The sequence below is a fragment of the Ovis canadensis genome, chromosome 7 (genome assembly GCF_042477335.2).
Source record: "Ovis canadensis isolate MfBH-ARS-UI-01 breed Bighorn chromosome 7, ARS-UI_OviCan_v2, whole genome shotgun sequence".
Classification (NCBI taxonomy): domain Eukaryota; kingdom Metazoa; phylum Chordata; class Mammalia; order Artiodactyla; family Bovidae; genus Ovis; species Ovis canadensis.
The window spans coordinates 33,925,421-33,951,445 of NC_091251.1; the positions used below are offsets into that span (position 1 = coordinate 33,925,421).

The 26,025-nt window shown below is 45.6% G+C and overlaps 3 protein-coding genes across 20 annotated transcripts in view; 2 read left to right on the forward strand and 1 right to left on the reverse strand.

Annotated features, from left to right (window-relative positions):
• The first annotated feature begins 453 nt into the window (after positions 1-453).
• Positions 454-8,858, forward strand: PPP1R3E (protein phosphatase 1 regulatory subunit 3E). Of its 2 annotated transcripts, XR_011258432.1 has the most exons (3): positions 454-3,936; positions 4,238-6,494; positions 6,778-8,858. XR_011258432.1 is itself a non-coding variant. In XM_069597722.1 (2 exons), exons 1-2 carry the CDS (start codon positions 3,520-3,522, stop codon positions 4,658-4,660), a joined length of 840 nt encoding a protein of 279 aa, XP_069453823.1. In that variant the 5' UTR covers positions 454-3,519; the 3' UTR covers positions 4,661-8,858. The 2 variants fall into 2 exon arrangements, 1 of the variants encoding a protein (XP_069453823.1); XM_069597722.1 differs by having other exon boundaries at positions 4,238-8,858.
• Positions 8,859-13,646: 4,788 nt separating this feature from the next.
• HOMEZ (homeobox and leucine zipper encoding) lies at positions 13,647-21,839 on the forward strand. Of its 3 annotated transcripts, XM_069597728.1 has the most exons (3): positions 13,668-13,870; positions 14,009-14,041; positions 19,150-21,839. In XM_069597728.1, the coding sequence occupies exon 3, from the start codon at positions 19,182-19,184 to the stop codon at positions 20,730-20,732; it is 1,551 nt and encodes a 516-aa protein (XP_069453829.1). In that variant the 5' UTR covers positions 13,668-13,870; positions 14,009-14,041; positions 19,150-19,181; the 3' UTR covers positions 20,733-21,839. The 3 variants fall into 3 exon arrangements, with proteins under 3 accessions (XP_069453828.1, XP_069453830.1, XP_069453829.1); XM_069597727.1 differs by having other exon boundaries at positions 13,647-14,041; XM_069597729.1 differs by lacking the exon at positions 14,009-14,041 and having other exon boundaries at positions 13,664-13,870.
• Positions 21,840-21,887: 48 nt separating this feature from the next.
• The window catches only part of RNF212B (ring finger protein 212B), a 60,254-nt gene continuing 56,116 nt past the window's right edge, over positions 21,888-26,025 (reverse strand). For 10 of the 15 annotated variants that reach the window (XM_069597735.1, XM_069597731.1, XM_069597741.1 and 7 more), the window contains 4 exons: positions 25,960-25,999; positions 25,562-25,662; positions 24,788-24,849; positions 21,888-22,935 (listed from right to left, as the gene is read on the reverse strand). In XM_069597735.1, the coding sequence (XP_069453836.1) occupies positions 22,870-22,935; positions 24,788-24,849; positions 25,562-25,662; positions 25,960-25,999 (269 nt within the window). In that variant the 3' untranslated portion in view covers positions 21,888-22,869. Of the gene's footprint in view, positions 22,936-24,787; positions 24,850-25,270; positions 25,447-25,561; positions 25,663-25,959; positions 26,000-26,025 lie in introns of those variants that run through there. The other 5 variants (XM_069597730.1, XM_069597736.1, XM_069597739.1 and 2 more) reach the window with 2 other exon arrangements.

Sequence of the window (26,025 nt, forward strand, 5' to 3'; positions counted from 1 at the left end):
ACGCAGGCTTGGGAAGAGCCACAGCTCAGGAAGGGAGAGGGCCGCTGGAGGCCAGGAAGAACAGGGCCAGGAGGGCATCGAGGGCCAGGCAGGGCTTCTGACCCTGGAGCCTGTGGAGAGAAGCCGGCTGGGCCTCCTGAAACCTTGGAGCAAACTCAGCATTTCCAGAAGGTCTCTGATGTTCCATGCACTTGTTGAACTCTTCCAGCCCTGGAATGGGTGCCCAGAAAAGAGGAACAGTTCCCATACTGGTGGGAACTGTCTGCCAGGTGCCTTACCCTGTGGGACTGGCAGACGTGACACAGACAGCAGACACTTCCTCTTCTCTCCAGGACCTTTAACCCACTGGCCTCTGTGTGAGCTGGAGCTTTAGCCAAGCACCGAGGAGCCAAGACTAGGATAGGCAAGCAGTTTCTGCAGGTAACTTTTCTTCATCTTCTTTCTTCCTTTTCAAATAATCAGATTGGTTTTCTTTTTAATTCTTTCTACCCAGTGCATGAACTTACTCTCATTATGAAAAAGCCAAATAATATAGAAGTGTAGAGAAAAAAACACCAGTCTTCAGTCCCTCTGCCACTCCCAAAATCCCACTTCCCTCCTGCAAGTTGCCAATGTCAAGGTTGACGTTATCCTTTCAGATTACATATATGTACACACATACGTTAATGTCTATTATTTATACCAGGCAGTATGTTTACACAGGGTGTGAAGCCACCTGGCCACAGCTGATCCACACGAGGGCACCCTCAGGCATTCTGGCTGGGGCCCACTGGCTCTCGCAGCTGGCACTTAGTACAGCTCCATTTGGAGGACTCTCCAACCAGACCAAAAGAGGTAACCCTTCCCTGCTGGTTCCTTTGCTTCTACCTCCAGTCCAAGCCTTGGTATTCCCATCTGCCCCAAACTAAAGAAGAAAGGTCTTTTTTGTAACGATGGTAACAACTAACACATTTTGAAGACTTATTAGGTATTAAATGCTCTCTTTATATGCTTAATATTTTATTCTCACATCAATCCTTCTTATGTTGTGTTATTCTCATTCTATGGATGAGCAAAGTGAGGCTTGGAGACGTTAAGTAATTTTCCCAAAGCCACATACTGAGAAGATAGGCCTCAACCTAACTGTGGTTTGAAAGTTTGTCTTAACTTTAACATTGTACTGCTTCAAGGTCCCTCTTTGTTTCCAGTAATCAATGTTGTTATGCCGTTTATGAGGCCAAGCCAAATCCACACCATTTACAAACTCAAACTCAGTTCTCCCCAATATTCTGAATCTAACATCTATTTCACTTCTTTATGACTGTATCCTTCCAACCATCTGCATTTCTTCTTTGCTCTTGGGATAGTCATTCCAGATGCTATCAGCAAGTTTGCCACCTTTTTTAAATAATCTAGTCCTTCATTTGCAGTCTTGATTTCTTCTAAGATGTTTACTTGAAATAAAAACACATTTAAGTCTCAGGATCCAAACAGATTTCTCTCTGCCTGCCCATTCATTTATAAGCTCGGTGAGAGCAGGCACTGAATTGTACTCACTTTTATATCCTAACGGCCTAATAGACCTTCAGTAAATGTTGACTGAAGAAATCACTCGATGCCTCTGGCCAGTTATTGAGCAGGCCCAGTCAGATGTTTGAAGATCACTGCAGTGGCTACTTAAGAAACAAATACTGTTGGACCAACACAAATTACACCAGGTCCAAGGCTGTGTGCCTCAAGGATCTTCTCAGACCAACACCACAGAGCCAAGGAATGGCAGCTCAGACAACAGAGCTCTTCCCAGAAAACCTTGGCCCATGTAGGCTGACACGGAACCTTACCTGTTCCGTCAATGACATGTGGTACCAGAGCAAGGAAGACAGTTTTAAACTGCTTGACTATAACACAAATTACTGTAGCATTATTTCATACCCTAAAATATGAAAAGAATGTGTTTTCCGTGGATTACATATGTATGTGTAAAATAAGAAAATAAAACTCAGTATCACTTTAAAAATGAGTCCTGGTTAAAGAGCACTGCTATGCTTAATACTGGAGTTAAAATGCCAACAGGAATAAATTGTAAAATAAACAGTATATGCCTCACTGTTTATTTCCAACTTAGTCACTTGTGATTTTACACCCTTGTTGCTTTAGAGATTCCATTTCTACTCTAACATTCCATATTTCAGTGCTCGGAGAGTTAATTATTACCATGAAATGTTTTAATCCACTTAATATAATTAAGTGTATAAAATAGTAGACTCTAGAACGGAACTGCTGAGATTCTAATTCCAGCTCCCCAAATATTAATTTATGTGACCTTGGGCAAGAGACCTACCCACTCCTTCAATTTTCTCATCCATAAATTAGGCATAATACTCCCTCTCCTATGATGAATGTACTATATGAGTTAGTGTTTGTAAAACAATGCTACCGAGCACATTGCAAGTGCTACGTAAGATCAGTAGGGAGTTAGAAAAAAACTAAACAAAACTTCACTTTTTTCCACAAATACAGAAAGAAAAAAAAAAGGAGTAAAAAGCAGCTCTGTGCTCTTCTTGGAGCTCTCACTGGAACTACAACTCCACAGTCCCAATTCCAAGAAAGATATGTGATGATTCATTCAATAATTTGAGGGCCTACTATGCGATGAAACTCACCATGAATCAGACACAGCCTCTGCTGCTCAAAGAGCTTACAGTCGGGTTAGAGATCAGAATTTTAATCCACTTTTTCTTACAGATAAGAAAACTGAGGTCCAGAGAAGTTGTGCCTGGCTCAAAGTCACACAGCTAAATAGCACCAGAGGTGAGACCAGAAACTAGGTCTTTCCACAACTCTCAGCTCAGAACTCTTTCCAAAGGGCCACCCACCTATTTGAGCGCCCCATCTCAATTTCTATTTGAGGCTCTACCTAGCTTTTGTGACTTCCCCGTATTTGCACCCACCACTACCATCCTCCCAAACCTGGAGCCTAGGGTTTAGGAAAGAAAACACTGAGCCCAGAAGATAAAGTTAGAGGCTGGGCGGTTGGAACCTTCCTCTAAAGGAAAAGAAAAGGTTGCTCTCTACTCCTTGCGTTAACTCTTCCGGTGCCTGAAAGGCTGAGGCCTTTCAAAAGAAGAAAAAGGAACAGTGGTCCCACTCTGGACCGATAGAGTGGAGTGCCCGCCTCCTGGTGCAGCAGCATCAATGATAGATGGAGAGTCACTTGTCACAGGGCTGTGGGCGGGGGCCAGGCCCCGCGAGGGCCGCGGGACCGGAGGGTGAGTGCGGCTAAGCGCAGGCTCAGAGGAGACAGCCTGCAGGAGGTGATGGTCAAAGACCCTGGGAGAAGGTGGCCAGTGGGAGGAAAGGCAGTCACTTGGAGACGAGGCAGAGCTGCAGAAGGTGGAGGATTCTGGAGGTGACAGCAAGGAGAGCACACAACTGCGAGGGGTGGCTGAAGCTTCTGTGCGAACACCGGCCGGGTGCGAGCTAGGAAAGGAGGGCAGCGCGTCGGCGCCGCCGGAGGGTCCCGCCTGGGCGGGGGTTGCCATGTCTCGCGAGCGGCACTCCCGCACCGACATCCCCCGCAACCTGAGCTTCATCGCCTCGCTGACAGAGCGCGCCTACTACCTCAGCCAGCGGCCCAGCCTCGAGGAGGAGCCAGAGGAGGAACCAAGTGAGGGAGGGACGCGTCTCGGGGCCCGATCTCGAGCTCCAGGTCCGAGTCGGGGGCGCCGGGCTCGTTCTGCGCCCGCCGGAGGCGGCGGGACTCGGGCGCTCCGCAACCACAGCCCCGATACCCGTAAGAGAGTGCGTTTCGCTGACGCGCTGGGGCTGGAGCTGGCAGCCGTGCGCCGCTTCCGCCCGGGAGAGCTGCCCCGGGTGCCCCGCCACGTGCAGGTCCAGCTGCAGAGGGACGCCCTCCGCCACTTCGCGCCGTGCCAGCCCCGCGCCCGAGGCCTCCAGGTAGGCGGCAGAGGCACTCCGCTTCCCCAGGACTTCCTCAGCTTGGCCTCGGCGGACGTGTGGGAGTGGATTTACCTAGAAGCACCCATCTCCATCCCCAACCCTGGGCTTGCTCTCGCTCACCCACTTTGGGGTTCCCTTTGGCGAGTTCCCTAGGCTACTCTCCCAGCTACCCCCGACCGCCCCGACGCCAGGGTCGGCCTCCGATTGGTCCAGTGCCTCGCCCTGACCCCGCCCCCATTCTTCCCCCGCCCCTCTCCTTCCCCCGGCTCCCTCTTCCCAGCTCCTCCTTTCCCTACAGGAGGCGCGCGCCGCTCTGGAGCCGGCCAGCGAACCCGGTTTCGCCGCCCGCTTGCAGGCCCAGCGCATCTGCCTGGAACGCGTCGAGGCGGGCCCGCTGGGCGTGGCCGGGAGCGCGCGCGTGCTGGACCTGGCCTACGAGAAGCGCGTGAGCGTGCGCTGGAGTGCAGACGGCTGGCGGAGCCAACGAGAGGCGCCCGCCGCCTATACCGGCCCGGCCCCGCCCCCTCCGCGCGCCGACCGCTTCTCCTTCCGCCTACCGGCGCCACCCATTGGAGGTTCCCTGCTCTTCGCCCTGCGCTACCGCGTGACCGGCCGCGAGTTCTGGGACAACAACGGCGGCCGTGACTATGCTCTGCGTGGGCCGGAGCACCCGGGCAGTGGCGGAAACCCGGAGCCCCTGGGCTGGATCCACTTTATCTGAGACGCAGGCTGCCGACGGCGGAAAAAAATCAAAGGCACCAGGAGGGTTGGGTGATCCCAAACATTTGCCTGGGAGGAATGGGAGAAACCGAGATTGGCGAGGAGCTGTCCTAAGGAGTCAAGTCAGGGGGGGCGAGGAGAATGGGAGAAGCCAAAGGGGTGTAGGGAGTGCGTGGACTTAAAGAAAGCCGAGGAGACTGGGGTGGATGTGAGTGGATGAACCCACATCATAGAAAAGGGAGACGGAAGGGGTGCTGGAATATTAGAAAATAAGCAAAAGGACGGTGGTGACGTTCTCTTCCGTGAGTGGGTACTGGGAGAAAGTGAGTAGGTCGGTCAGGCCTATGTAGTCAAAGGTTGAGGACACCTGTTTGGTATTCAGGAGGTATTTTATGTGAACTAGAGACATACCGCAGTTGAAATCATTTAGATTGCTGGTTCACTCCCTCTTACTGGTCTTTGCCACCCCAGGTCCCACAGCCCTGTTGTCCTAGCTTTAACTCAGCCATAATTACCTTGCTTAAGTCCCAGGAATTTGGCCATTGCTCCCCGGCCCCCGGCATTAATGACAGGATTCCCTTGTCACCCCTGCTATCCCTGGATTCAGTCTCTGCTGACTGGCTGGGGAGTGATGGCAGGTAACAGTCAGAGCTCCTTCCTCCAGCGGCAGCCCTGGGGATGAAAATGAAAGGAAAACCAACTCCAGGCCTTGTAGCTAAATAACGTGGTGCCTAAGGGGTGAGTGCAATCAGGGGCTTCCAGAAGAATGCCAGCCTTACCGTTCTGGGTGCCTTCTAATGACCTCTAAGCACTTTATGGACTGTATTTGTCAAGGGACAAGCGAAACACAGGACTCTTTCTGCCTGAGAAGAAAAGGAAATCACTGACTAGCTGGATAACTTTGGGCAAGTTACTTCACCTCTCTGGGCCCCAGTTTCCTCCTTGAGAAACTGCATTTGGATTAGTTGATCTCTTAGGCCCCTTCTTGCTCTAACATTGTATGATCTGTGAGGGGCAGAGTGTGGATTAGAAGCCACATTCTCCAGCCTGTAGTTGGAGTGCTTACAGTTCAGAACACACAGCACCCCAAGCGCCTGGTTGGGCTTGAGAATGGTCCTTCAGTTTTTGACACATGTTCCAGAGCCCAGGAAACATCCCATAACCAGCCTGCAGTCTCAAAGTATTCCAGGACCTCTTTCAAACCACAGCTCATCCTCTGGCCCCTTGCTTTTTGCTTTTGCCCCACGGACTTCCAGCCTGGATGCTATGAGACAGCTTGGGGGAGGTGCCTCTATCGGGGAAAATGATGCTTGGGAGCCCCTAAGATGAAACAGTGTTGGGGACTTTCTTGAGGTTAAAGGATTATTGGTATGAGAAATGGAAAACATTTCAAATAAAGAAACAGAGCAGCTTGAAAATTAAATGGTGCCAGAAGATAGCAGTCTCTTCCATACCCTGAGCAAGTGAATGGGAAAGCTGGACTCTCCTACCCATTTACATTCATGCCTTATGTCTCCTGGTTGACCTCTGCTGGGTGTTTTTTTTCGCTCCTTTCACCCTGTTTCTAAGCTCCTCTCTTTCCTTCTACCCCTCTCACCATTTTCATTTTCTTGTAGCATGTAGGGTATTTACCTTCATTTCCTCTAGTTCCATCTGCCTCCCTCTTCATCCTTGTTGATCTCTGCTATTCCTTCTCCCTCCAGAAGGAGTGGAGAACCTGTTTCCTTTTCGCCAAGATCATGGTTGGTCCACTTTCCTCTCAGGCTCCTTCTTGACAGTCTTCTGAAGGGAGAAGAAGCAGTTCCTGATGCTACCGATGAACATGGAGCTCCCAGGTAACCAGCTGCCCAAACCCATTTCTTCCTGTTACTGATTTCTCAGAAATTTTTGGATTCCCCTTTTACCACTCAGTGAGAGAAGGCAGACGCACATGTGCCCATACATGCATTCAGAATAGAGTATGGGGCTTGTTTATCATGCCCCTCCTCTCCAAAACCCTAATTCTTTAAAGAAAAAAAAAAGGTTAAAAGAGAAACCCCAAGTCACTCAAATGCCCATTTAAATGTCATCCTTATCTGATAAAGAAAGAATTTCATGTATCTTGTGGATCACCTTCAGGTCAGAGTTCCAGCAGAGTGAAGAGAGAAAGTGTACTGGAAGCCACCAAGCAATGCACTTTTTAGTCACCAGTGAAGATCCCAAGAGAGGATAATGGAGCGGGAGGGTTGCTTATTGTGTATGCATGACTGTTACTGTGTATTTAGCAATCTCAAGAGCCCACATCTACTTACTTATCCACTAAAATCTGGTGCCTTGCATGCATTATCATCCTCAACCCTATGGATTGAGTAATGTTATTCTTGTTTTAGAGAGAAAACAGTTCAGAAAAGTTCAGTAATTTGTTCAAGATCACACAACTAGTAAATGGCAGAGCTAGGGTTGTGAACGCAGGAGGGAGATCTCCAGAGCCTCTGTGCATAAGCATGATGTCATAATATTTTCCTTTAAAAACAAAATTAAAACCCTGCCATTAAAAAAAAACAAAAACAGAAACCCTTGCCACATATCTCGTACTAGGAAAAGACCAGTTTCTAATTGTGCTCTGCCTTCCCAGCCTCCCTAACTGGCTTGGGAAAGGCAAAGCACTGAAGGTCCTAAGCTTCATCTGCTCCTTCCAGAAGCTTGCTGCTGCTTTCTGTGACCCTGTGATCAGCAAGGAACCACTTTGCCTGCCTGCTGGAGAATTTAGGAACCCATGTGAACTCTAGCCTTCCCATACACTGGGATTCTCTTCTGGCCCTAGGTAGTCCACACCAGTTGACGTGCTGTGCACCTTCTTACCGCCCCTCCACCCCCGCCCGACTCTAGCCTTGAATTGCCCAGTTCCCTGAAATTTGCACTGGAAGGGTTCATGAACGGGCTAATTGCTGGATGGTCTGCTGGATGGTCGGTCTCCTGGAGCCTGAGTAATACTAAGGGGATAAATGCAAATGGATTTGGGGTCAGGGAACCAAAGAGAATTCATTGTTCTTGAGCTTTATCTCTAAGAATTACCATTGCTCACCCATTCCTCTATTCTCAGCTGTATAGAGCCAAGACATGAGTCTTGTGGTTTTTACATACAGAGTTGCCACAGGGTAGCGGTGGGAAGGTGGTAAACTGCAGGTCAAATCTGACATGAGAAACACTAGGAATTTGGCAGAATCTTTAGAGGTGTGTCATGTGTTAGGCACAGGACTTTCCTGTAAAGCCTGATGACTGCAAACAGGAGCAGTTGAGGGTATAACTTGCCAGCCATGGACTGGGAAGTACCATATGAGAAACCTGTACCATGGGCACAGGCTGGGTCCTTGAAGCAATACAGCAGGAACCCTCTTGCCCTTTCCTCTCATCCAGACCTCAGATGTCCTTCCTACATACTCTTCCTGTTCCTTTGTTTTCCTTTATGAGTGTAGCTCATCATTTCTCTTCTTAATAAGCCCTAACTCAGCTTTCCAATCTCATCCCACATTTCCTTTCTTCTAACTCCTGTGTTTCTCTGGAGCTGCTCTGGATCTTAGCAATCCAGAGATCACAGAATTCAGAGACCTGAAAAGGCTTGTCTTTAGAGATCATTCGGTCTAGATTCCTCTAGAGATGAGGCCACAGGTCCAGAGATGAGAAGCGACCCCAGCAGGGTCAGAGAATTTGTTGGTACAACTGCAGATGGGACTTAAACCCAAGCCTCCTGACCACATTCTATTCCCAGGCTACCGAAGAGTCCTCTCTCCACGGGAACAGACCCATGATTTTTCTTGGCAAGGGATACATCAGAAGTGTTCCATTTTCTGCTTCTAGTTTCCATTCCCTACTGCATTCAGGCAGAAAGAGAAACAAAAGGGACTAGTATGTCATTAGCCTTGGCACTTGTTTCAGTGATGTTGCTGAAGAACAGTGAGGTTGCTAAAACAAACAACTAGATAATCTACCCATTGAATAGCTAACCTAGAGAGGAAATAAAAGTGTGTTCTGTGAATCCCCCCAAACCACTGTTCTCACCAGACCCTCCCTGAGCCTCCCGACCTCCTTCACAGTGCAGCTTGGTACTCTGGACCCCATACCTGCTGGTATTGTGCCTCATTTGAGCCTACTCATGCAACTGCCCTCCCTTTTGGATAAAAGACCTCATATTTGAAATAAAGTTGAAATTTGAAAAGAAAGTATAAGATGTTGAGAAGTATTATTTTTGGGGGGCTGAGGGTGGCAAGAGACCCAGAGGCAAGATTTCTTCTCCCTCTCACCCCTCATTGCTTGGCCATCTCATTCCTTGAGATGGGAAGGAGATAATGGAGGAGTTGGGCAGCCCTGTTATGAGACACCCCTATTGTATGACACTACCACTTTGGGCAGTGGTAGAGAAAGTTACCAGGCCTGGGGCTTAGCTCCCCTCTACCCTGTACCCGGAACCAGTTGCTGCTGCATTAAAGGGAATAGCTCAGGTAAAAGGTTTCCCCTTTGGTGGGGTGCTCTTCTTAAGGGATCATCTAAATTGCATTCTGCTCCTTAGGCAGTGGAGGGAAGATCAAAGCCCCTTTGTCAAGGGTAACCCTAAAACAAAGAACAAGGAGCATGATAGAGAGGAAAAGCAAGGACCTTTGTCTATTACAAAATGAAGACACAGAAATATATATTAAAGGGAAGTAACCTTGAAAAAGTCAGTTCTAAAACAGTATTGACTCCCACATCCCCTGAATGATGAAAGAGTCCAATTACCCTCAAAGTAATGAAAGGACATTCCTTATAGGGAAGCCCTAGCCCTAGAATAATCAGATGCCATCTCATTACATCATAATGGCCAAGTTGTGATGTCACTGCAGAGTACCCACTCTTTAGTACACGTTGTAACTGAAACCAGACATGCTGAAGGGTAGAATCGGCATGAGGAGCAGACACCCAAGGAGAGGTAATTGAGGGCTTTCCAGGGGTTCCTGCCATGGCTTATAGCCTAGGGTTGCTCCATGGCCCTAATGTCTTTCTAGACCTGTCACCTCTTAGTGTGGTAATAGGTTTGTCTGAAATCTTTCTTCTGCAGACTCCTTTATTGCAGCTTTTGTTATCCTAAGTCTTCCATACTTGGCAGCTCTGATCGGTCAGCCCTCCCCTCCAGTGTTTCTCAGGACAGAGCATAGAACACTAGAGCAGGGTTTCCCTAAATGGGCAGAAACTCACCATATCCATTTCATTCCCAGGGACAGATCCAAGTTTTTAGTTGTCTGAAGCACACAACTTATGGACTCTTTTTTTTTTCAAGAAAAACAAAATACATAAGGCACAAGAGTGAATATATTTCAGGATGAGGAAAAATATAAAAATTATAATTTCTAAAAAGCTGATAAAGATCACAAAATCAAGAAAAACAAAATTTAAAAGCTACTTATGTGGCAAACCTAAATATTTTTCCCTGCAGTTTTGTTTTTGGCTGCACACTCTTTGATATCAATCTTTTAATATGATTACATATAATTTTTCCATAAAGAGGTAATTCCATCACCATGATCACTTAAAAAAAAATTTTTTTGATAATTATAAAGAATTTCACCTTCACACCTTGTAAGTGAACAATTATGTTCACATAATTGGGGGGTAGGATTTTTGTCAAGTTTGGGAAAACCCTACCAAATTTCTTTAGTATATGTGGTGTAAGATTTTGGAGCATTTTCAAATTTTGTAATAATGAATAACATAACTCTGAATTGTTGACATTAGTAGTATTCCTGGAAGCTGTATATTGGTTTGTTAGAGCTGCCATAACAAAATACTTAGGCTGGGTTGCTTATAATTTAGAAATTTTCTCACGGTTTTGAGGCTGGAAGCCTGAGATCCAGACGTTGACAGGGTTGATTCCATTCTGAGGTTCCTCTCTCTTGGCTTGTGGCTAGCCATCTTCTCCCTATGTCTTCATATGGTCTGTCCTACCTGCATGTCTGCGTCCAAATTCCGTCTTATTATAAGGACAGCAGTTATACTGAATTGACTTACCCTAAAGACCTTATTTTAATTACCTCTGAATAGACCTTATTTCCAAATATGGCTACATTCTGAGGTACTGGGAGTTAGGACTTTAACAGGAATTTTAGGGGGACACAGTTCAGCCCATAACATCATAAATACTATTAACTGTTCAAAGAAGTAACTGCAAACCACAGATGTGTAACTCCTAAACCCAAACTAAATGTATTCCCAACTCAACTTCATTAGTCAATCCCAAAATGCCCATGGCCTCTTCATTGCCACTGGACAAAAAGAGAAGGGTGATAGAGGGGAAGTCAGAAAGAGACATCGATCTTGACCAACTGCAGTTTGATTTTTTGACCAACTGCAGTTTGATTTTTTTTTTTAATTCTACAAAAACATATTAACATATTGCTGAGACTCTTCCAGTGCTTTGGAAGAGATCTGTGCAAAAGAGGAGTCTTAACTTCCTCCATCTTCCTTCAGTTCAGTTCGCTTCAGTTCAGTCGCTCAGTCGTGTCCAACTCTTTGCAACCCCATGAACTGCAGCACGCCAGGCGTCCTGGAGTTCACTCAGACTCACATCCATCGAGTCAGTGATGCCATCCAGCCATCTCATCCTCTGTCATCCCCTTCTCCTCCTGCCGCCAATCCCTCCCAGCATCAGAGTCTTTTTCAATGAGTCAACTCTTCGCATGAGGTGGCCAAAGTACTGGAGTTTCAGCTTTAGCATCATTCCTTCCAAAGAAATCCCAGCTTCCTTAGCTATTGGGTAACTGTATATCTGGTCAGTCCTGCTAATGTTACTGAGCCACGGAAAGGGGGAGGGAGTTTCCACTAAAGATTGAGGATGACGTGGTAGGTCCACATTCTTCAGCACTAGTTCCTGGAATTGCTGGGATGATCACTGACTTGCTAACTTCTTTCTCTGATAATGTCAAGTCTGGACCTCTTCCTCTCTTCCACTCCCCTACTCCAGTCCACTCCATCATCTTCTTACGTGTAAGGGTGAAACCCACATAAAAGAGGCAGTCTTCAGTCTGCTTTCCAGAACCAGGGCACAGGAATTTCTTTCCTTAGATTCTTCTTCTCTTAAATCTTGAGTCTTTCACTCTTCTGTATACCCCTGACTTGGGAGTGTGTATCCTCCTGAGACAAATGTGACTGAGTTGTCTACATTTCATAATTCCCAGCCCATGATCTGTGATGCCCAGAAGAACTGACTTAACCCCCCCAGGAACAGCCACTAAATTTTCACAGTTCCTGCCTGGCTTCCTAGCCAAACAGAGATCTTCCCACTCAATATCCAGCCTCATTGTTTGGATTAAAAGAATGAGCTCTCCATTGACAGCTGAGGGTTGTCACTGCCTAAAATGTTTCGCTTTTCCCTTTCTTCCTTACATGCAAACCATTGGGGTTATTATAAGCCTTGAGTTAGGAGGTCTGTATATAGCACTGGCCTTGGCTTAAATCCTAAGTGATCAAAAGTTTCTAACTCTAAAACTGAGAAGATTATTTCTGTTGCTTACTCCTATCATGCTTTTAAGGGATACTAGTTTGAAGGGCATGGCTCTTAGGACTGGCATTGTTACCAAATGTATTGAGAGAAGGGAGGAAGGGGCAAATGCAGAGCCAACAGAAAAAGCTGAATTAGAGATACATTTCTCATGCTTGGCAATCTTTAAAGAGCTTTAGACCTTAGCGTGGAGCAATGAAGAATCAGAAGTATCAGTTATGATGGTTGACTTTTTACGGGGTATATGGGGAGTGGCGAGATCTGTGGAATACAGGGCATAATAAATTATTGTAAGTATATAAGCTATTGTGACCTAAATAAACAACAGAAGACTATCATGAGAACAGAAGAGTCATTTCAGAAAGTATTGTTCCCAAGTTTTGGTCAGAAGACTGAGAATCCTAACTATACAAACTTTTGGCCTAGAATTTTGGAATGTGTGGAATACTGAGTCGTTGGAAAGCCCGTTTTATTATAATCCCTCTCTTGACAGCAAAACCAAGGCCCCCCCAACATGAGGCACAACTCCAGGTAGTCTTTACTAGGGCAGAGGAAGGGCCTGAGGGGAGCTGGCAAGACCTAATGAGGTGACCCCCTCTAGGACTTCATATTTGAGAACACCTGTCTGGTGACAACTGGACCCAGGAAGCGGCGGAAGGTGCCAGGCTGCTAGGATCCTCATTTTTCTGGGTGGTCAAGACACTTGATGAAGGCAATGGCACCCCACTCCAGTACTCTTTTGCTTGGAAAACCCCATGGACAGAGGAGCCTGGCGGGCTGCAATCCATGGGGTCGCCGAGAGTCAGACACGACTGAGCAACTTCACTTTCACTTTTCACTCTCATGCCTTGGAGAAGGAAATGGCAACCCACTCCAGTGTTCTTGCCTTAAGAATCCCAGGGATGGGGAAGCCTGGTGGGCTGCCGTCTATGGGGTCGCACAGAGTCGGACATGACTGAAGCGACTTAGCAGCAAGACACTTGATCCATCTCTAGAACAAGTTAACGGTTGCTGTAGGCGCTTCGTTTACAGTTGACGCTGCTGACGACGGTTTGACCCCAGGCTGGGAACGCTTGTCTCCTGTACGAAGCTGGCAAAGGGATACTGAAAAAGTCTTCCTTCCGGAGGAAACAAATAGGGAGTAGTTGTAGGCGGTTTGGACAGTTCAGCAAACTGCTTTGAATTTCTTGGGGAATTCCAGGCGGAACATTGCCCAGCGTAACACCGAAGATCCGGCGCCCATACGGCAAGGGTGGGAGGGGGTACTGTTCACGACATCCTAGCCTGGGGGGGACATCTTCCCTGTCCCATGTAGCCAATAGGCATCCCGGCTGAGGCCCACGCACCCAATAGCCGACTTCAACCGAGACCCACTCAGCCAATGGCCGGCCCAGCCCTTTCCGCGAGGGCCCGCCTGCCTGCGCCCACCAATCAAAACTCGGGCCACCTTGGCACCACCCCTGGAGCCCACCCCACCCATCCGCCCCGCCTCCAACTCGCTGGAGCAGGGCTGGGCTAGACGGGCGCGCTCTCGGGGGCGGGGAGGGGGTGCAGTCCCGGTCCTGGCCTTCCGCGCTGGTGGGCTCGGAGCAGGCCGCGCCGGGCAGCAACCCCACTCTCACCCCGGAGGCCCCCTGCCCTTTCTCCCCCTTTCCCCCCGGCCCATGGTGCGAGGCTGGGAGCCGCCGCCCGGGCTGGACTGCGGTGAGTGATCCCCAGCCCTTTCGACTTCCCCTTGCAGTCCCTGTACGATCTCCGACCTCCGGAGCCCCATCTCCGCGCTGGGGGGAAGAGGAGAATTCTAGGTTCGAAGTGGTCCGGTTCTCTCTCCTTTCTCCTCAGGACTTTTCGGTTCCCTGTTTTAACTGGAGGAGGGTGAGTGGGTGTATAGGAGGAGGGGAAGGCCGGGTTGGGACGCCCTTGGCGAGGGGAGGGTTGAGATTTGCCTGCTCCCTGGGGCTCATTGCCCCAAGTGCAGCAACTTTTTGTTCTCTGACCCAGTTTGGAGCCTTCTAGACTGCCTGCGAAATGGAGGATAGGAGAAACGTTTCCTTCCCAGGCCTCCCCTCCTCCCCTCCATGACTGCCTCCTGGCGACTTCAACACACGTACAGAAACCTGGCCTTATTCCTGGGGAGCATGGCCTTTGGGAATGAAAGGTTTGAGAGAAACTGCCCCTTCTGACCCCTACCCAGCCATACTCAGAAAACCAACCAGAAAAGTGAAAACCTGAGTCCTCAAAGGTTCCTGGTGTTGCCTCCTAATCAGAGACTTCTAAACTGAAAGAAGACTCAAGCTGAGACCTATTTGGTAATGTGGACCCAGATGATATATTTTATATGAACCCTCTTCTCACCATACATTTGAAGGGCTTTTTATGCTGAGGATAGGTAGGTGGCAGTAATTGAAAGTAAGCCAGTGAAAGTAGGGAATTTTTAAAATGATGCATACATATCCTAAGCATTGTCATTAAAAGTACATTCATCTCACCAATTTCTTGGGTAAGTGTCCCAGCGTTTTCTTTGTGTTGCTGATTGGCAGTCCCAATTGTCTTTCTAATATCAACTACATAAGCAAATCTCTAATCTGGCTGCACCCTGAGAACTTTAAAATAAACTACTTTCATCTGCCCCAATCCAGGCTAAGTAAATCAGAACGAGGTGGATAGCGTGGGTTAAGTTTCCCCGGGGAATTTTTCTAATATGCAGTCAGACTGGAACCACTGCATCATCATCTGTGATTTCCAGGTTTGGTTTCTTTAAAGTGGAGACTGAATTTAAACACTTTTGAAGCAATATGAATGCAGAATACTTTTGAGATTTTTAAGTCTCCTGCCCCTCCAGTCTTTTACAGTTTTCTTGCCTTCTCCCAACTCAACAATTTTTTTTTAATGTGCATTTCTTTGTATTATGTCTTTCCAAAGCATTTGACTTTTTTTTTCAGAACCAATTCTTAATGCACTAATTTTCATAGGTTTATAGGATGTTTAATTATATAGAGAAAAACAAGGGGCATAAGCAGATTTGGAATCACACATAACTGGCCTCAGCACATAGGGCAGCTGAAGGAAGCAGATGACTTTGCCATGCTAGAGACTAGGCTACCAGCCTCTAGTGTCCAGTGCACTGTGGGTATTGATTATGTAATCCAGTGGGGATCAGTTAAACCAAGCTCCTAGACCAACTGAACATCTTTCGCTTCTGTCCAGCTAATAGCACTAGTACCTAGTCCCTTCTAAACTAATTTACATTCTCTTTCAGCCTTCCAACCACTTGTTCCATTCATTCATAAACTGTTTTCTTAAAGCAATTACGACCATGCCTTTACTAAGTTGGGAGGACATAGGACAGAGTTTCTAACAGGGGCTTCTGGACAATCAGTAAATCCCCTGAGATAATAATTTATAATCTGTAAGTTTGAATGTTTGGGGCGGGATGCGAGGTAAGTCGTAACTTTCTGAGAACCTTTAACTTCTATTGTCAAAGAGAGTCATGATCCAAAAAGTGAGAAGCACATGAACTGAGTATCACTAAATGTCCTTTAAGGCCCTGAAAACTATCACGAAAACACATCTCACTCAGGAACATTCTTCAGTTCTCTGAATAAAGACTTAGATAACTTAGCAGGCTCATATCTGGTCTTCACTTGAACTGTCACCTGTTTTAACCATAAGCCTAGGCTCAAGATTTTTGTTTTGGGCCACACCATGCCACATGTGGGATCTTAAGTCTCCTGACCAGGGGATCACACTCATGCATCTTGCAGTGTAAGTGTGGAGTCCTACCCAGTGGACCACCAGGAAATTCCCAACCTAGGCTCAAGTTCTGAAGATCTCTTTTTCCTAACCTTGTGTGAACACCTACACTAGAAGTTTAAGGCAGCCCATTAATACTTTTCTGCCTTCTGTCCAGGGATATGGAAAGCCCAAAGGGAAATAAGGCTTTGACTTATTTCAGTACAGGCCTTGACTCTGTACTTTTTATTGGTGACTTAAGTAGCAGTAGGACATATCTGGCATGGTAACAGATTTAGTAAATTCAGAATTGATAGTACCACCATCACTGACACCTCTGCCCAGAGGAGTCCTTATTTCTCCAGCTTTGATTTCTTTCTTTTTCTACTTTCTCCAAATGAGGTACAAGGACACAAGATGCTATAGTGCCTTCACTGTGCTTTTGATTACTGTAGGATCTACCCTCTTTGTTATAGTTCTCATGAACTGGTTCTAGTTTCCTCCTATAGCAAAGCCAGATTCTTCCAGGGAGGTACCAGCTCTACTGCTGTGTCCTAATTTTAAGGCACCATTCTGTATCAAAGTCTTTCACAACTTGTGTTTTGTGTTACTGAAGAAATGTGGATGTATGCAGTACACCAAATATGACCTTTGCAGTACTGTTACACTGAACTATCAAGCCATGAGAATCTTAAGGATAGCAGACCACACGAATGAAAGCAACCTGTTTCCTTGTCAGCTGGTACCTGCACCTGCCTTATTCCCTGTCTAGCAGTCTTCACCTCACACTGGACTGCTTTATTCCTTGTGCTACCTTTTCCTCACGTCTAAACTGTCGCCACGACCTTAAAAAAATAGGGCACGAATAAGGTTGAGTGGGTGTCGAGCGTTGGATCATCAAGTATTCTCCAGCTTAGATGTAGTGGTGTTCCTGGTGGGCCACAACTTCCAAATGGTGGTTTTAAGTACCTACCCATGCAGGCACTTCCTCACAGCCACTCAGCTGTGTCTTGAGATGAACCTGTTGGGTAGCAGCAATCAAAATTCACCCGGCAGCAATCAAAAAGGATTTATATCTAAATTATAGATTCAGTTCTAAAGCAGTCATTTTGATACTTTTTTAAAAAAGCAGCAAAATCTTTTCTGGAATTATATCCAACTCCCCAAATATAAAAAGTACAAAATCAGATACCCTGGTTTCCCCCATTAGAATTAGGACTCTGCAATAACAGATTGGATACAGTAATTTAAAATATTCCATCTTTGCCTCACTTCCCCTGTTGCCTAGGAGGAGCATTACTTTATTTCAGAATCATCCCATGATGCTGAAGCAATGATAAAAACTCTAATTTATTGAGCCTTTAGTATAGGCATAATGTCAGTTGCATTTTTTTAGTCATAACCTTGCAGGTAGATGCTGTTATCACCTTTTATTCTGATGGGAAACTAAGGCTTCAGCAAGCACTCTCGGGAGTGGTGAAGCTGTGATTCATCTCAGATTTGTCTCTCCCTAGACCTCTACCTCTAACAGCTCTAGGCCCCGCCTATACAACACCTAGCACACAGTAGGTGCTCTGTAAAAACATATGTAACTTTACATACGCTCAACATTATCTTCAGTTTTTACACATGAGGAAACTGAGGTGCCTGTAAGTTCAGACAGAACTGGGATTCAAACTTCCTATGTAATGCTGGCCTTAATCACATTCATATCCACTATGCCATGCTGCCTCCACTTACCCTCTGAAGGTTCTCAAACTGTATTGCATTCAAGGTCTGCATGGCCTTCAATTTGTTAAGATTTTCTTGTTAAAAGGGAATGGTGACATGCATTAGAATGCTGCCAAATTTTTCTGTTCATCATATAAAATTTCCGATATTACACTGCTCTATCTGTAACTTTTACATAGGCATGCTGTCCTCTCCGTAATGTGTTAGAGGGACTATTTGTAAACTCAGATGGGAGTCCTTGAAAAGTAAAGGGTGACAGATAATGTTAGTCTCTAATGCCCACACAGGGAGCATTTAACAGGGAATTGAGTTAAAACTCCATCACCAGGAAGTCCCTGGTGGCCCAGTGGTTAGTACTCAGCACTTCCAATGCAGGGGCATGGGCTCAATCCCTGGTTGAGGAACTAAGATCCCCACAAGCCACGTGGCAAAAAAAAAAAAAAAAAAAAGTCAAACTGGGGCCCAGAATTATTCTGGGAAATAGCTTGGGCAGGTTTCCAGGAATAAAGCACAGTCAGAGGCTTTCTCTTCAGTCCCCACACCCATGTTGAGCCTGGGAGCCCTGGTGCCACTGGGTAGCTTGCAGGACCTGGTTACAGTTTATAATGAGCCTGCCCACCTGGTTCCAAGAAGAAAAGCTGGACTGAAGAGATAAGAGCTGCAGGCCTCCCGCCCTGTGTGGAGGCGGCTGTTAAGGTCTGAGGGAGCTCTCTAGGCTTCCTGGAGAGAGACAGCAGTTGGAAGAGACAAAGGCTGGGAAAAAGGGGAATAACCTTTGTTCTGCGGAAGTCTTGGGGAAGGAAACATTCACCTCCCTCTACCCTCTCCGGATCAAAACCAAGGGGAACTCCATTCATCCCAGATCACTGACCCATCTCATCCTAATGAGACTTAGAAAAAAATTAAACTCAGTCACCTTCCCGCAACACTCCACCACCAAGAAAAGAAGAAAAGAAAAGGGAGCTGGGTAGAGGGACAGTGCTGTTCTACCTTCTGTACCTTCTAGATTCTCACACATTGTATTCCTAATCTTTCCACATTTTAGAGATAATCTAGAGATAACTCAAGAAATAATCTGTTAGGAGCTAAAGTGTTCTGAGATTACATACATCTCTTTGGGTTTTCTAGGTGAATCTTCATTCTGTCACTCTTGTTGCATGAACTTAGAGGGTGAAGTGAATTTGAAGGGGAAAGATAAAGGCTCTAAGGATGTTTTCCTTTTTTTTAACCTCAGAAGTCAGGTTATCATCTTGGTGACAACACTCACTATTTTTGTGCCTTGGAATAATTTAACTTCTCTGGACTTTGGTTTTTTCATACCTATAGGGGGAATTATAGCAGGCTCTGATGATTTATAAGGTTATGAAAATTAAATGAGAAATTGTTAAACACTTTAAAAGCAATCCAGTACAGTACACATAGAAAATTGTTTTTGGAGCCCAACGTTTTGTTTGGTAGAAATTGAGCAATGGCCTGAAAGGGGAACCCCAGTGATCGAGCTGTTTCTCTTCTTATTACAGCTATCTCTGAAGGGCACAAATCAGAAAGCACCATGCCTCCTAATAAAGAGGCCAGCAGCCTTAATAGCTCCCCTGCGGGCCTCATCTGCCTCCCTCCAATCTCTGAGGAACTACAGCTTGTGTGGACCCAAGCAGCCCAGACCAGTGAGCTGGACAGCAATGAACACTTGCTCCAAACCTTCAGCTACTTCCCCTACCCCAGTTTAGCAGATATTGCCCTTCTTTGCCTGCGCTATGGGCTGCAGATGGAGAAAGTCAAGACTTGGTTCATGGCCCAGCGCCTTCGCTGTGGCATTAGCTGGTCATCTGAAGAAATTGAAGAGACTCGAGCCCGAGTAGTCTACCATCGGGACCAACTCCATTTCAAATCCCTTCTCTCTTTTACTCATCATGCAGGGCGGCCCCCAGAGGAAGTGCCTCCTTCTCCTGTGCCACCTCCGGAACAAGTTGGTCTTGGAATAGTGCCCCTGACTCTTAGCGAGCCCACCCAGATGAAAGGATTGAAGGTAGAGCCTGAGGAGCCACTGAATCACCAGAAAGCAAAGGAGACCCTGATGGTACCTGGCAGTGGAGCATTCCCCCATCAATCGCAATTTTGGCAGGATCATCAATGCAGTGGCCTCTCCAAGGAGCAGGCAGGCAGGTGTCCCGACCAGTCACACAGCCTAGGTACTGCCTCCTGGAACCATGCCACAGCTGTCCACCAGCCCCATGCTCGGGATAAGCCCAAATCCATCTCATTACTTGCCAGTAGTTGTAAGAAGGAGTCAGCATCTAATGTGACTCCTCCTTCCTCTACCTCTTCTTCCTCTTTCCAGGGACTGGCTAATGGAGCTCCTGCCACCTCTAAGTCCCTCCAGCCACTGGGCTGTGCCCCACAACCACTGTCACCCAATGAACAGGCACTACCCCCACAGCTGGAGCCAGCTTGGCCCCAGGGGCTAAGGCATAACTCAGCATCAGGTAGGGTTGGCCCTGCAGAGTATCTTTCCCCAGACATGCAACGCCAGCGAAAGACCAAGCGCAAAACCAAAGAGCAGTTGGCTATCCTCAAATCGTTTTTTCTACAGTGCCAATGGGCACGGCGTGAGGATTACCATAAATTAGAGCAGATCACTGGTTTACCTCGGCCTGAGATTATTCAGTGGTTTGGTGACACACGCTATGCCTTGAAGCATGGGCAACTAAAATGGTTTCGGGACAATGCAGTACCTGGTGCCCCTAGCTTCCAGGATCCAGCAATTCCTACACCACCACCTTCAACCCGCTCCTTGAATGAATGGGCTGAGACACCACCTCTGCCAAATCCCCCGCCCCCACCGGATATACGACCCTTGGAGAGGTACTGGGCAACCCACCAACAGCTCCGGGAAAGTGATATCCCTCAACTGAGTCAGGCATCAAGGCTTAGCACCCAGCAGGTACTGGATTGGTTTGACTCTCGATTACCTGAGCCAGCTGAAGTGGTGGTCTGTCTAGATGAAGAGGAGGAAGAGGAAGAGGAGGAACTGCCAGAAGATGATGAAGAGGAGGAGGAGGAGGACGATGACGACGATGATGATGATGTGATCATCCAGGACTGAGTGGGAGGCTGGGGGAGGGGAGGTCTGTTACTAAAAGACAAACCAACTTAGTTAACTGTTTAAACAAAGAAACCACATTATTTTCTTTTTAACTTACCTTGTGGCAAAGAACTGAAAAACTTTGTGTTCTTGAGGGTGGGGGACAGGGATATAGTAAGGGTAGACCCGGGAGGATGACCATGGAGTACAAAACGAGGTGGGGATCAGACGGGCAGAAATCTAGGCCTCCAATCTCACTGAGGGGCTTGCTATGGGTCTGGGAAAAGGCTCATGCTCTTTTCATATCCCTGTTCTTTCACCTTACTATTCTACAGAGAGGCTAGGCTTTGGCCCACGGCCATGGAGTTCTGTAAAGGAGGAGGAAAGTTTCTAATACGACCCCAGTCCCAGCATTTTCCCCAAATATAAGGCTGCCTTGCACCTCATTTCTCTCTGAACACAAGTTCATGCATTAATGCAGCTAAGAATCTCAGTTATGTCCCAGTCAATCGCAAATACTTCCTCTCCTCATACCAGCTTGATTTTCTGTGTTTTCCTGCTGCTTTTTGAATCTCACAGGGAGCAGAATGTTTTCATTTCTGATACTGGGACCACTATGCCTTGTACCTTTCCAAAAATCCCCATTCTGTTCACTGTTTGTCTCAGGGTAAATCTTCCCCCCGGAGCTTGTGAAAAAGTTTAATAATTGGGTGGAGAATAATTTAGACTGGATATTTATTGGAGGGAATTAGGGGAGATGTCCTTTTAAAAAAGTAGAATTATAGATTACCGAGGAGTAAAGGAGAGGGAATGGTGTCTGCTGTTCGGGAGGACAGTCCAGATAGATTCCAGGTTTGGTTTTACAAACCTGACACTCCCACCTGCCTAGTTTGACAGAAACTGATTTTTTAATCTTTTTGGTGTTGGTCTGTGTCCACAAAAGAGACTTTACCCCGTTTATAATATCTGTCTTGAGGACAGAAGTCCTTATGTTTTAGAGTGGTTTTCATCAGTTGGGGTCAGATATAAAGATATCAGTGGGTTAACCATCTAGAAATAAAAGAGTGGAAGCCCCAAATTGCTAGACTAATAATAAAAAGGCCAAAAATAAAATTGTTTCTCTCTCCACTTTGCCATTTCTCTGGTTTAAAGATTAATGGAACCAAATTCATCCACTTTCTGATTTAGTATACTTTTTATTTTCAAAGCAGCAGGATATACTGAGGTAAAGTAAATGAACAAAACTTGAAATAGATCAGTACCTATTAATAGGCAGATTGCTTTCCACACCTGCTATAGCTTAGGTTCTCTCTCAGAAGAGGGGGAGTCTAGAAATGCCTTTAAAAATAAGCTCAGTTTCAGAAAACATAATAGGATCCTATTCAGCTACCATGTCATTCCTAAGACCTAATTTATCTCTAGCGGATGCTCTCTTCAGTTTTCCAGTATTTTCACTTAAGGTATACCTGCCTATGGTCCACCCATTTAATTCCTCATTTCTACCCCTTACTACCCAAAGAAGAATAAATGTTTGATCTCAGTGGTAATGTTCTTTGCTTATCCCACCATTTGAGAGTTTACGACATCAACAGAGTTACAGTAGCAGTAAAAGGGCATCCTCTTTGTTTCATTATCTGTATACTTTAGTAGGGCTTCAAGCCTGTGTTTCCAACTGTTACGAAACAGAAAGGAAAATCAACATATTTAACAGTATCTAGGTACAGAGGAAACAATAGGGAAATAGAAAAATTATAATAGGACAAGGAACAGAGTTACTGCTTGTTAACTGACAATGGGAGAATATACACAAAGCTAAAAAGTGAAATCCATAAATAAAACATGGTTAATAAGTATATCACCCCACACCACCCCCCAATGATGCCAAGAATTCTTTTTATAACCTTTGTTTCAAGTTGCAGGAAACAAGGGAGCTATCTGTATCCTGTGGGAGAGATAGTAAACATCTTCCTGAAGGACTGACCTGATCACTTTCATAGGAAGTAATACAGCGGTATAGGGTCAAGATTGAAAGACAGAAAGTACACAATGAAACGAGCGTAGGCAGGGGTACATTTTCCAAGGGCATCACACCTAAGTGAGTATGAGATGCCTCTGTCCATACTTCAGCAGTATGCATAGGTGAGACCTTGAAGGTGGTCTATCCGGGAGTGTTCCATGCTTCTCTCCCTCTGGCTAATCCCATCTGCCTCTGTTGGTAGAGATTCTGCAGCACAGGACAGGAAGGCAGTTAAGGGCGTTTATAATCAAAAAGGGCAAGTAAGGCCCTTTTCAGTCATTATATGAAGTTTAGCATGACAGTAAACCATTGCTGTTGCTTCCCCATAGTTTTTTCCATTGCAAGAAAACTTGTAAGATTTGATACAACCAGTGCGACAAAGGCTATGTTGCTACTCATGAAACTGGAATGTTTCAGTTGGTTTATAGTGATAAGGCAGAATATTTCTAAAATCAAACCAGGGAAACCTGGAACATGACTACCATACCCAGAGGCCATTACCAGGGAGGGAGAATTATGTCTCTGGGTAAGTGGTACTTTCTTCAATAACTCTTAATACAAAAACAGTAATATAATGAATTCACATGTACCCATCACCCAACTTCAACAGTTAACTCATGGCTAATTTTCTTTGCTTTCTGCTCCCTCACACTGCCCTGCTCCACTAGATGAAGCTAAAGCAAAAGTAGGACAATCATGTAACGTTCTATCCATAAATGTTTTAGTATGCATCTCCAAAAGATAGACTTATTTTTTTAAGACAGACTTTAAAAGAACAACCACAATAGCATCATGCCTACCAAAAAAACCCATTAAAAGCTCTTTAATCAAATGTCCACTAAATATTCAGTTTTCCTCAACTGCCTCATAAATGGTTTTATACAGTGTACTTCGATCAAGGTCCAAATGAACATTTAGTTGCAGATGGTTTATATGTCTCAAGTCTTTTTTTCACCTGTGGGTTAATCCCTCCATTTACAAGGATCTTAGAGGGGCTTCCCTGGTGGGTCAGCAGTAAAGAATCTGCCTGCAAGGCAGGAGCCACAGGAGACGTGGGTTCGATCCCTGGGTCAGGAAGATACCCTGGAGGACGGCATGGCAACCCACTCCAGTATTCCTGCCTTGGGAATCCAATGGACAGAGGAGCCTGGCAGGCTCTCAGTTCGTAGGGTCATAAAGAATCCAGCACAACTGAAGCTACTTAGCATGCACACACACAGAGGGATGTTATTTCCCCCAGTGTTGCCTTTTAAGGAGTGACTCTAATTTCTTGCTGATAAAAATAAAGGGCATTTTGAAGTCTGACAGCAAAATATTTACCTACCTTAGTAGGTCACCAGGAGCTTGGTCTAAATATTCTCAAAAACCCAAGACTTAAACTTATAAGAGAGCTCCTTACAAACCTTTCTTCTTGTTCCCGTGCCCTTTTCCTCTTGTTTTCTGAATCAGAATCATAGTTTCATAAATTTACAAAACATTATTCTAGTTCTCTCTGGAGAAATGAAAATGGCTTTCCCTAGTTCATTCAGTACCTCTAGCCGAAAGATATATTCCATTGAAAATCTTTATCTGTGAAACTTTGGGGAATGTTACTTGTATTAGCATACTTATTAGGTTCACCGTGGCCAAGACCTCTCAGTTTAAAGCCTTGCAGTAAGGAATCCACCTGACAATGCTGGAGACAAAGGTTGGATCCCTGGCTCAGGAAGATCCCCTGGAGAAGGAAATGGCAACCCACTCCAGTGTTCTTACCTGGGAAATCCCATGGACAGAGGAGCCTGGCAGTCTACAGTTCATGGGGTTGCAAAGAGTCAAACATGACTTAGTGACTAAACAACAACAACTGTGTGACCTAATTTTTAAACCCCAAACCAGGAGGCTAATCTGACAGTAGATTAGAATCTTTGAAACTAAGACCACTCTGAAAAATTACCACACTTGAAATCCACCTCCCTCTTCACTGGTTACATTTTATCACCTTAACAAGACACCAGAATGAGGCATTTATTGTGCAGGCCTAACTGAGGCTTGCATGTGCGGAGACATTAGACTAGCTCACCTGTAGGACTGGTAGCTGGAAACCAGGAAGGCTCCCCAGTGTAGTTCTGTTCTGCCTCTGACCTTAAGGATGGAATGGGATGATGAAAGATAACTTCCTGGGATATTTCCTCAGTATTGTTATTTATTGATCAGGTTAAATAAGTAGTTCTTAATCTGTAGTATACTACTCAGAAGAGAAAAGGCTGTTAGCTAAGTAACTCAAGAGGTGACTTATAAGGTCCATTATTTTCGTTTGAGGATGGGGTATTGACATGGAGTTCTGAGATTTGAATTTAACTATGAATAGAAAGACGTAAAGACAATATCAAGATTTTGGTGAGCTAAGGAAAATGATAGACCCTTATCACAAGGACTGGTAGCAAAAGTATGTTGGAAAACATGAGGAGAAAAAAGATGCTGGTTTATCATTTTCATTGAGCACTGAGCTCCCAACAGTGTTCCAACAGAGGGATCTCAAAAGCAACAGACAAAAACAAACAAACAAAAAAGAACAGTTTAATATTACAAGCCAATCTTCTGGTTAAATATTACAGCAGACCTGTATAAGGGATGAGTGAAAATTAGGCACAATCCAAAGCCTACCTTCACAATCCAAAGTGAAGGAAATGGTGTTAAGAAAATTAAGGAGTACAACTTGAGACAATGCTTTTCCAGGGTCTAGAATAGCACGTAAAAAAAACAATCTCAACTTCTTTTCACCTTGAAATCGTTATTTCAGTATATATGTCAATAGTTGAAGCGCTACTTCTTTAGGAATGTTAAATTAACTTACCTGAATTATTAGGGGTGAAGACTCTTGTGTGACCTGAATCCCCACTATTTAGAGACGGTCTGAAAGAAAAGACTCCCTGTCCAGAGGAGGCAGATGAAGCTCTAAAGAGGGGAAACAAGAGCATCAGCAGAAAAAAGGAAAAGTTAAAGTAAAAAGCATGTGTAAAGGAAGAGCCTATACATTTAAGCCATAGAGGAAATAAATCCCCTACTTGCAACTGAGAATACAATTAAATAATTTAGATGTGCATTAGACACAGTACTATTCAATCTTCTCTTTTGTTTCCAAGGTTGATTATAAATTTCAGTAGTACAGGTAAATGGAGATAATAACTCCAGGGCTGCTGGCAGAATGTCAGTGGGAACATCTCAAGTGAAAGGAAACACAGTGTGCCTTACCTATAAGATAGGCTGTGAGTAGAAGCCGGTGAAGGGGTTTCTGGAAAGCATAAAAACGAGTCTGTG

What these genes read in the sequence shown, in the direction of transcription:
- PPP1R3E (XM_069597722.1), top strand. Translation starts at nt 3,520, where the DNA reads ATGTCTCGCGAGCGGCACTCCCGCACCGACATCCCCCGCAACCTGAGC. An exon ending in CCCGCGCCCGAGGCCTCCAG is followed by an intron (nt 3,937 to 4,237) that starts GTAGGCGGCAGA and finishes CTTTCCCTACAG; the next exon opens with GAGGCGCGCGCCGCTCTGGA.
- HOMEZ (XM_069597729.1), top strand. Translation starts at nt 13,831, where the DNA reads ATGGTGCGAGGCTGGGAGCCGCCGCCCGGGCTGGACTGCG. An exon ending in GCCGCCCGGGCTGGACTGCG is followed by an intron (nt 13,871 to 19,149) that starts GTGAGTGATCCC and finishes TTCTTATTACAG; the next exon opens with CTATCTCTGAAGGGCACAAA.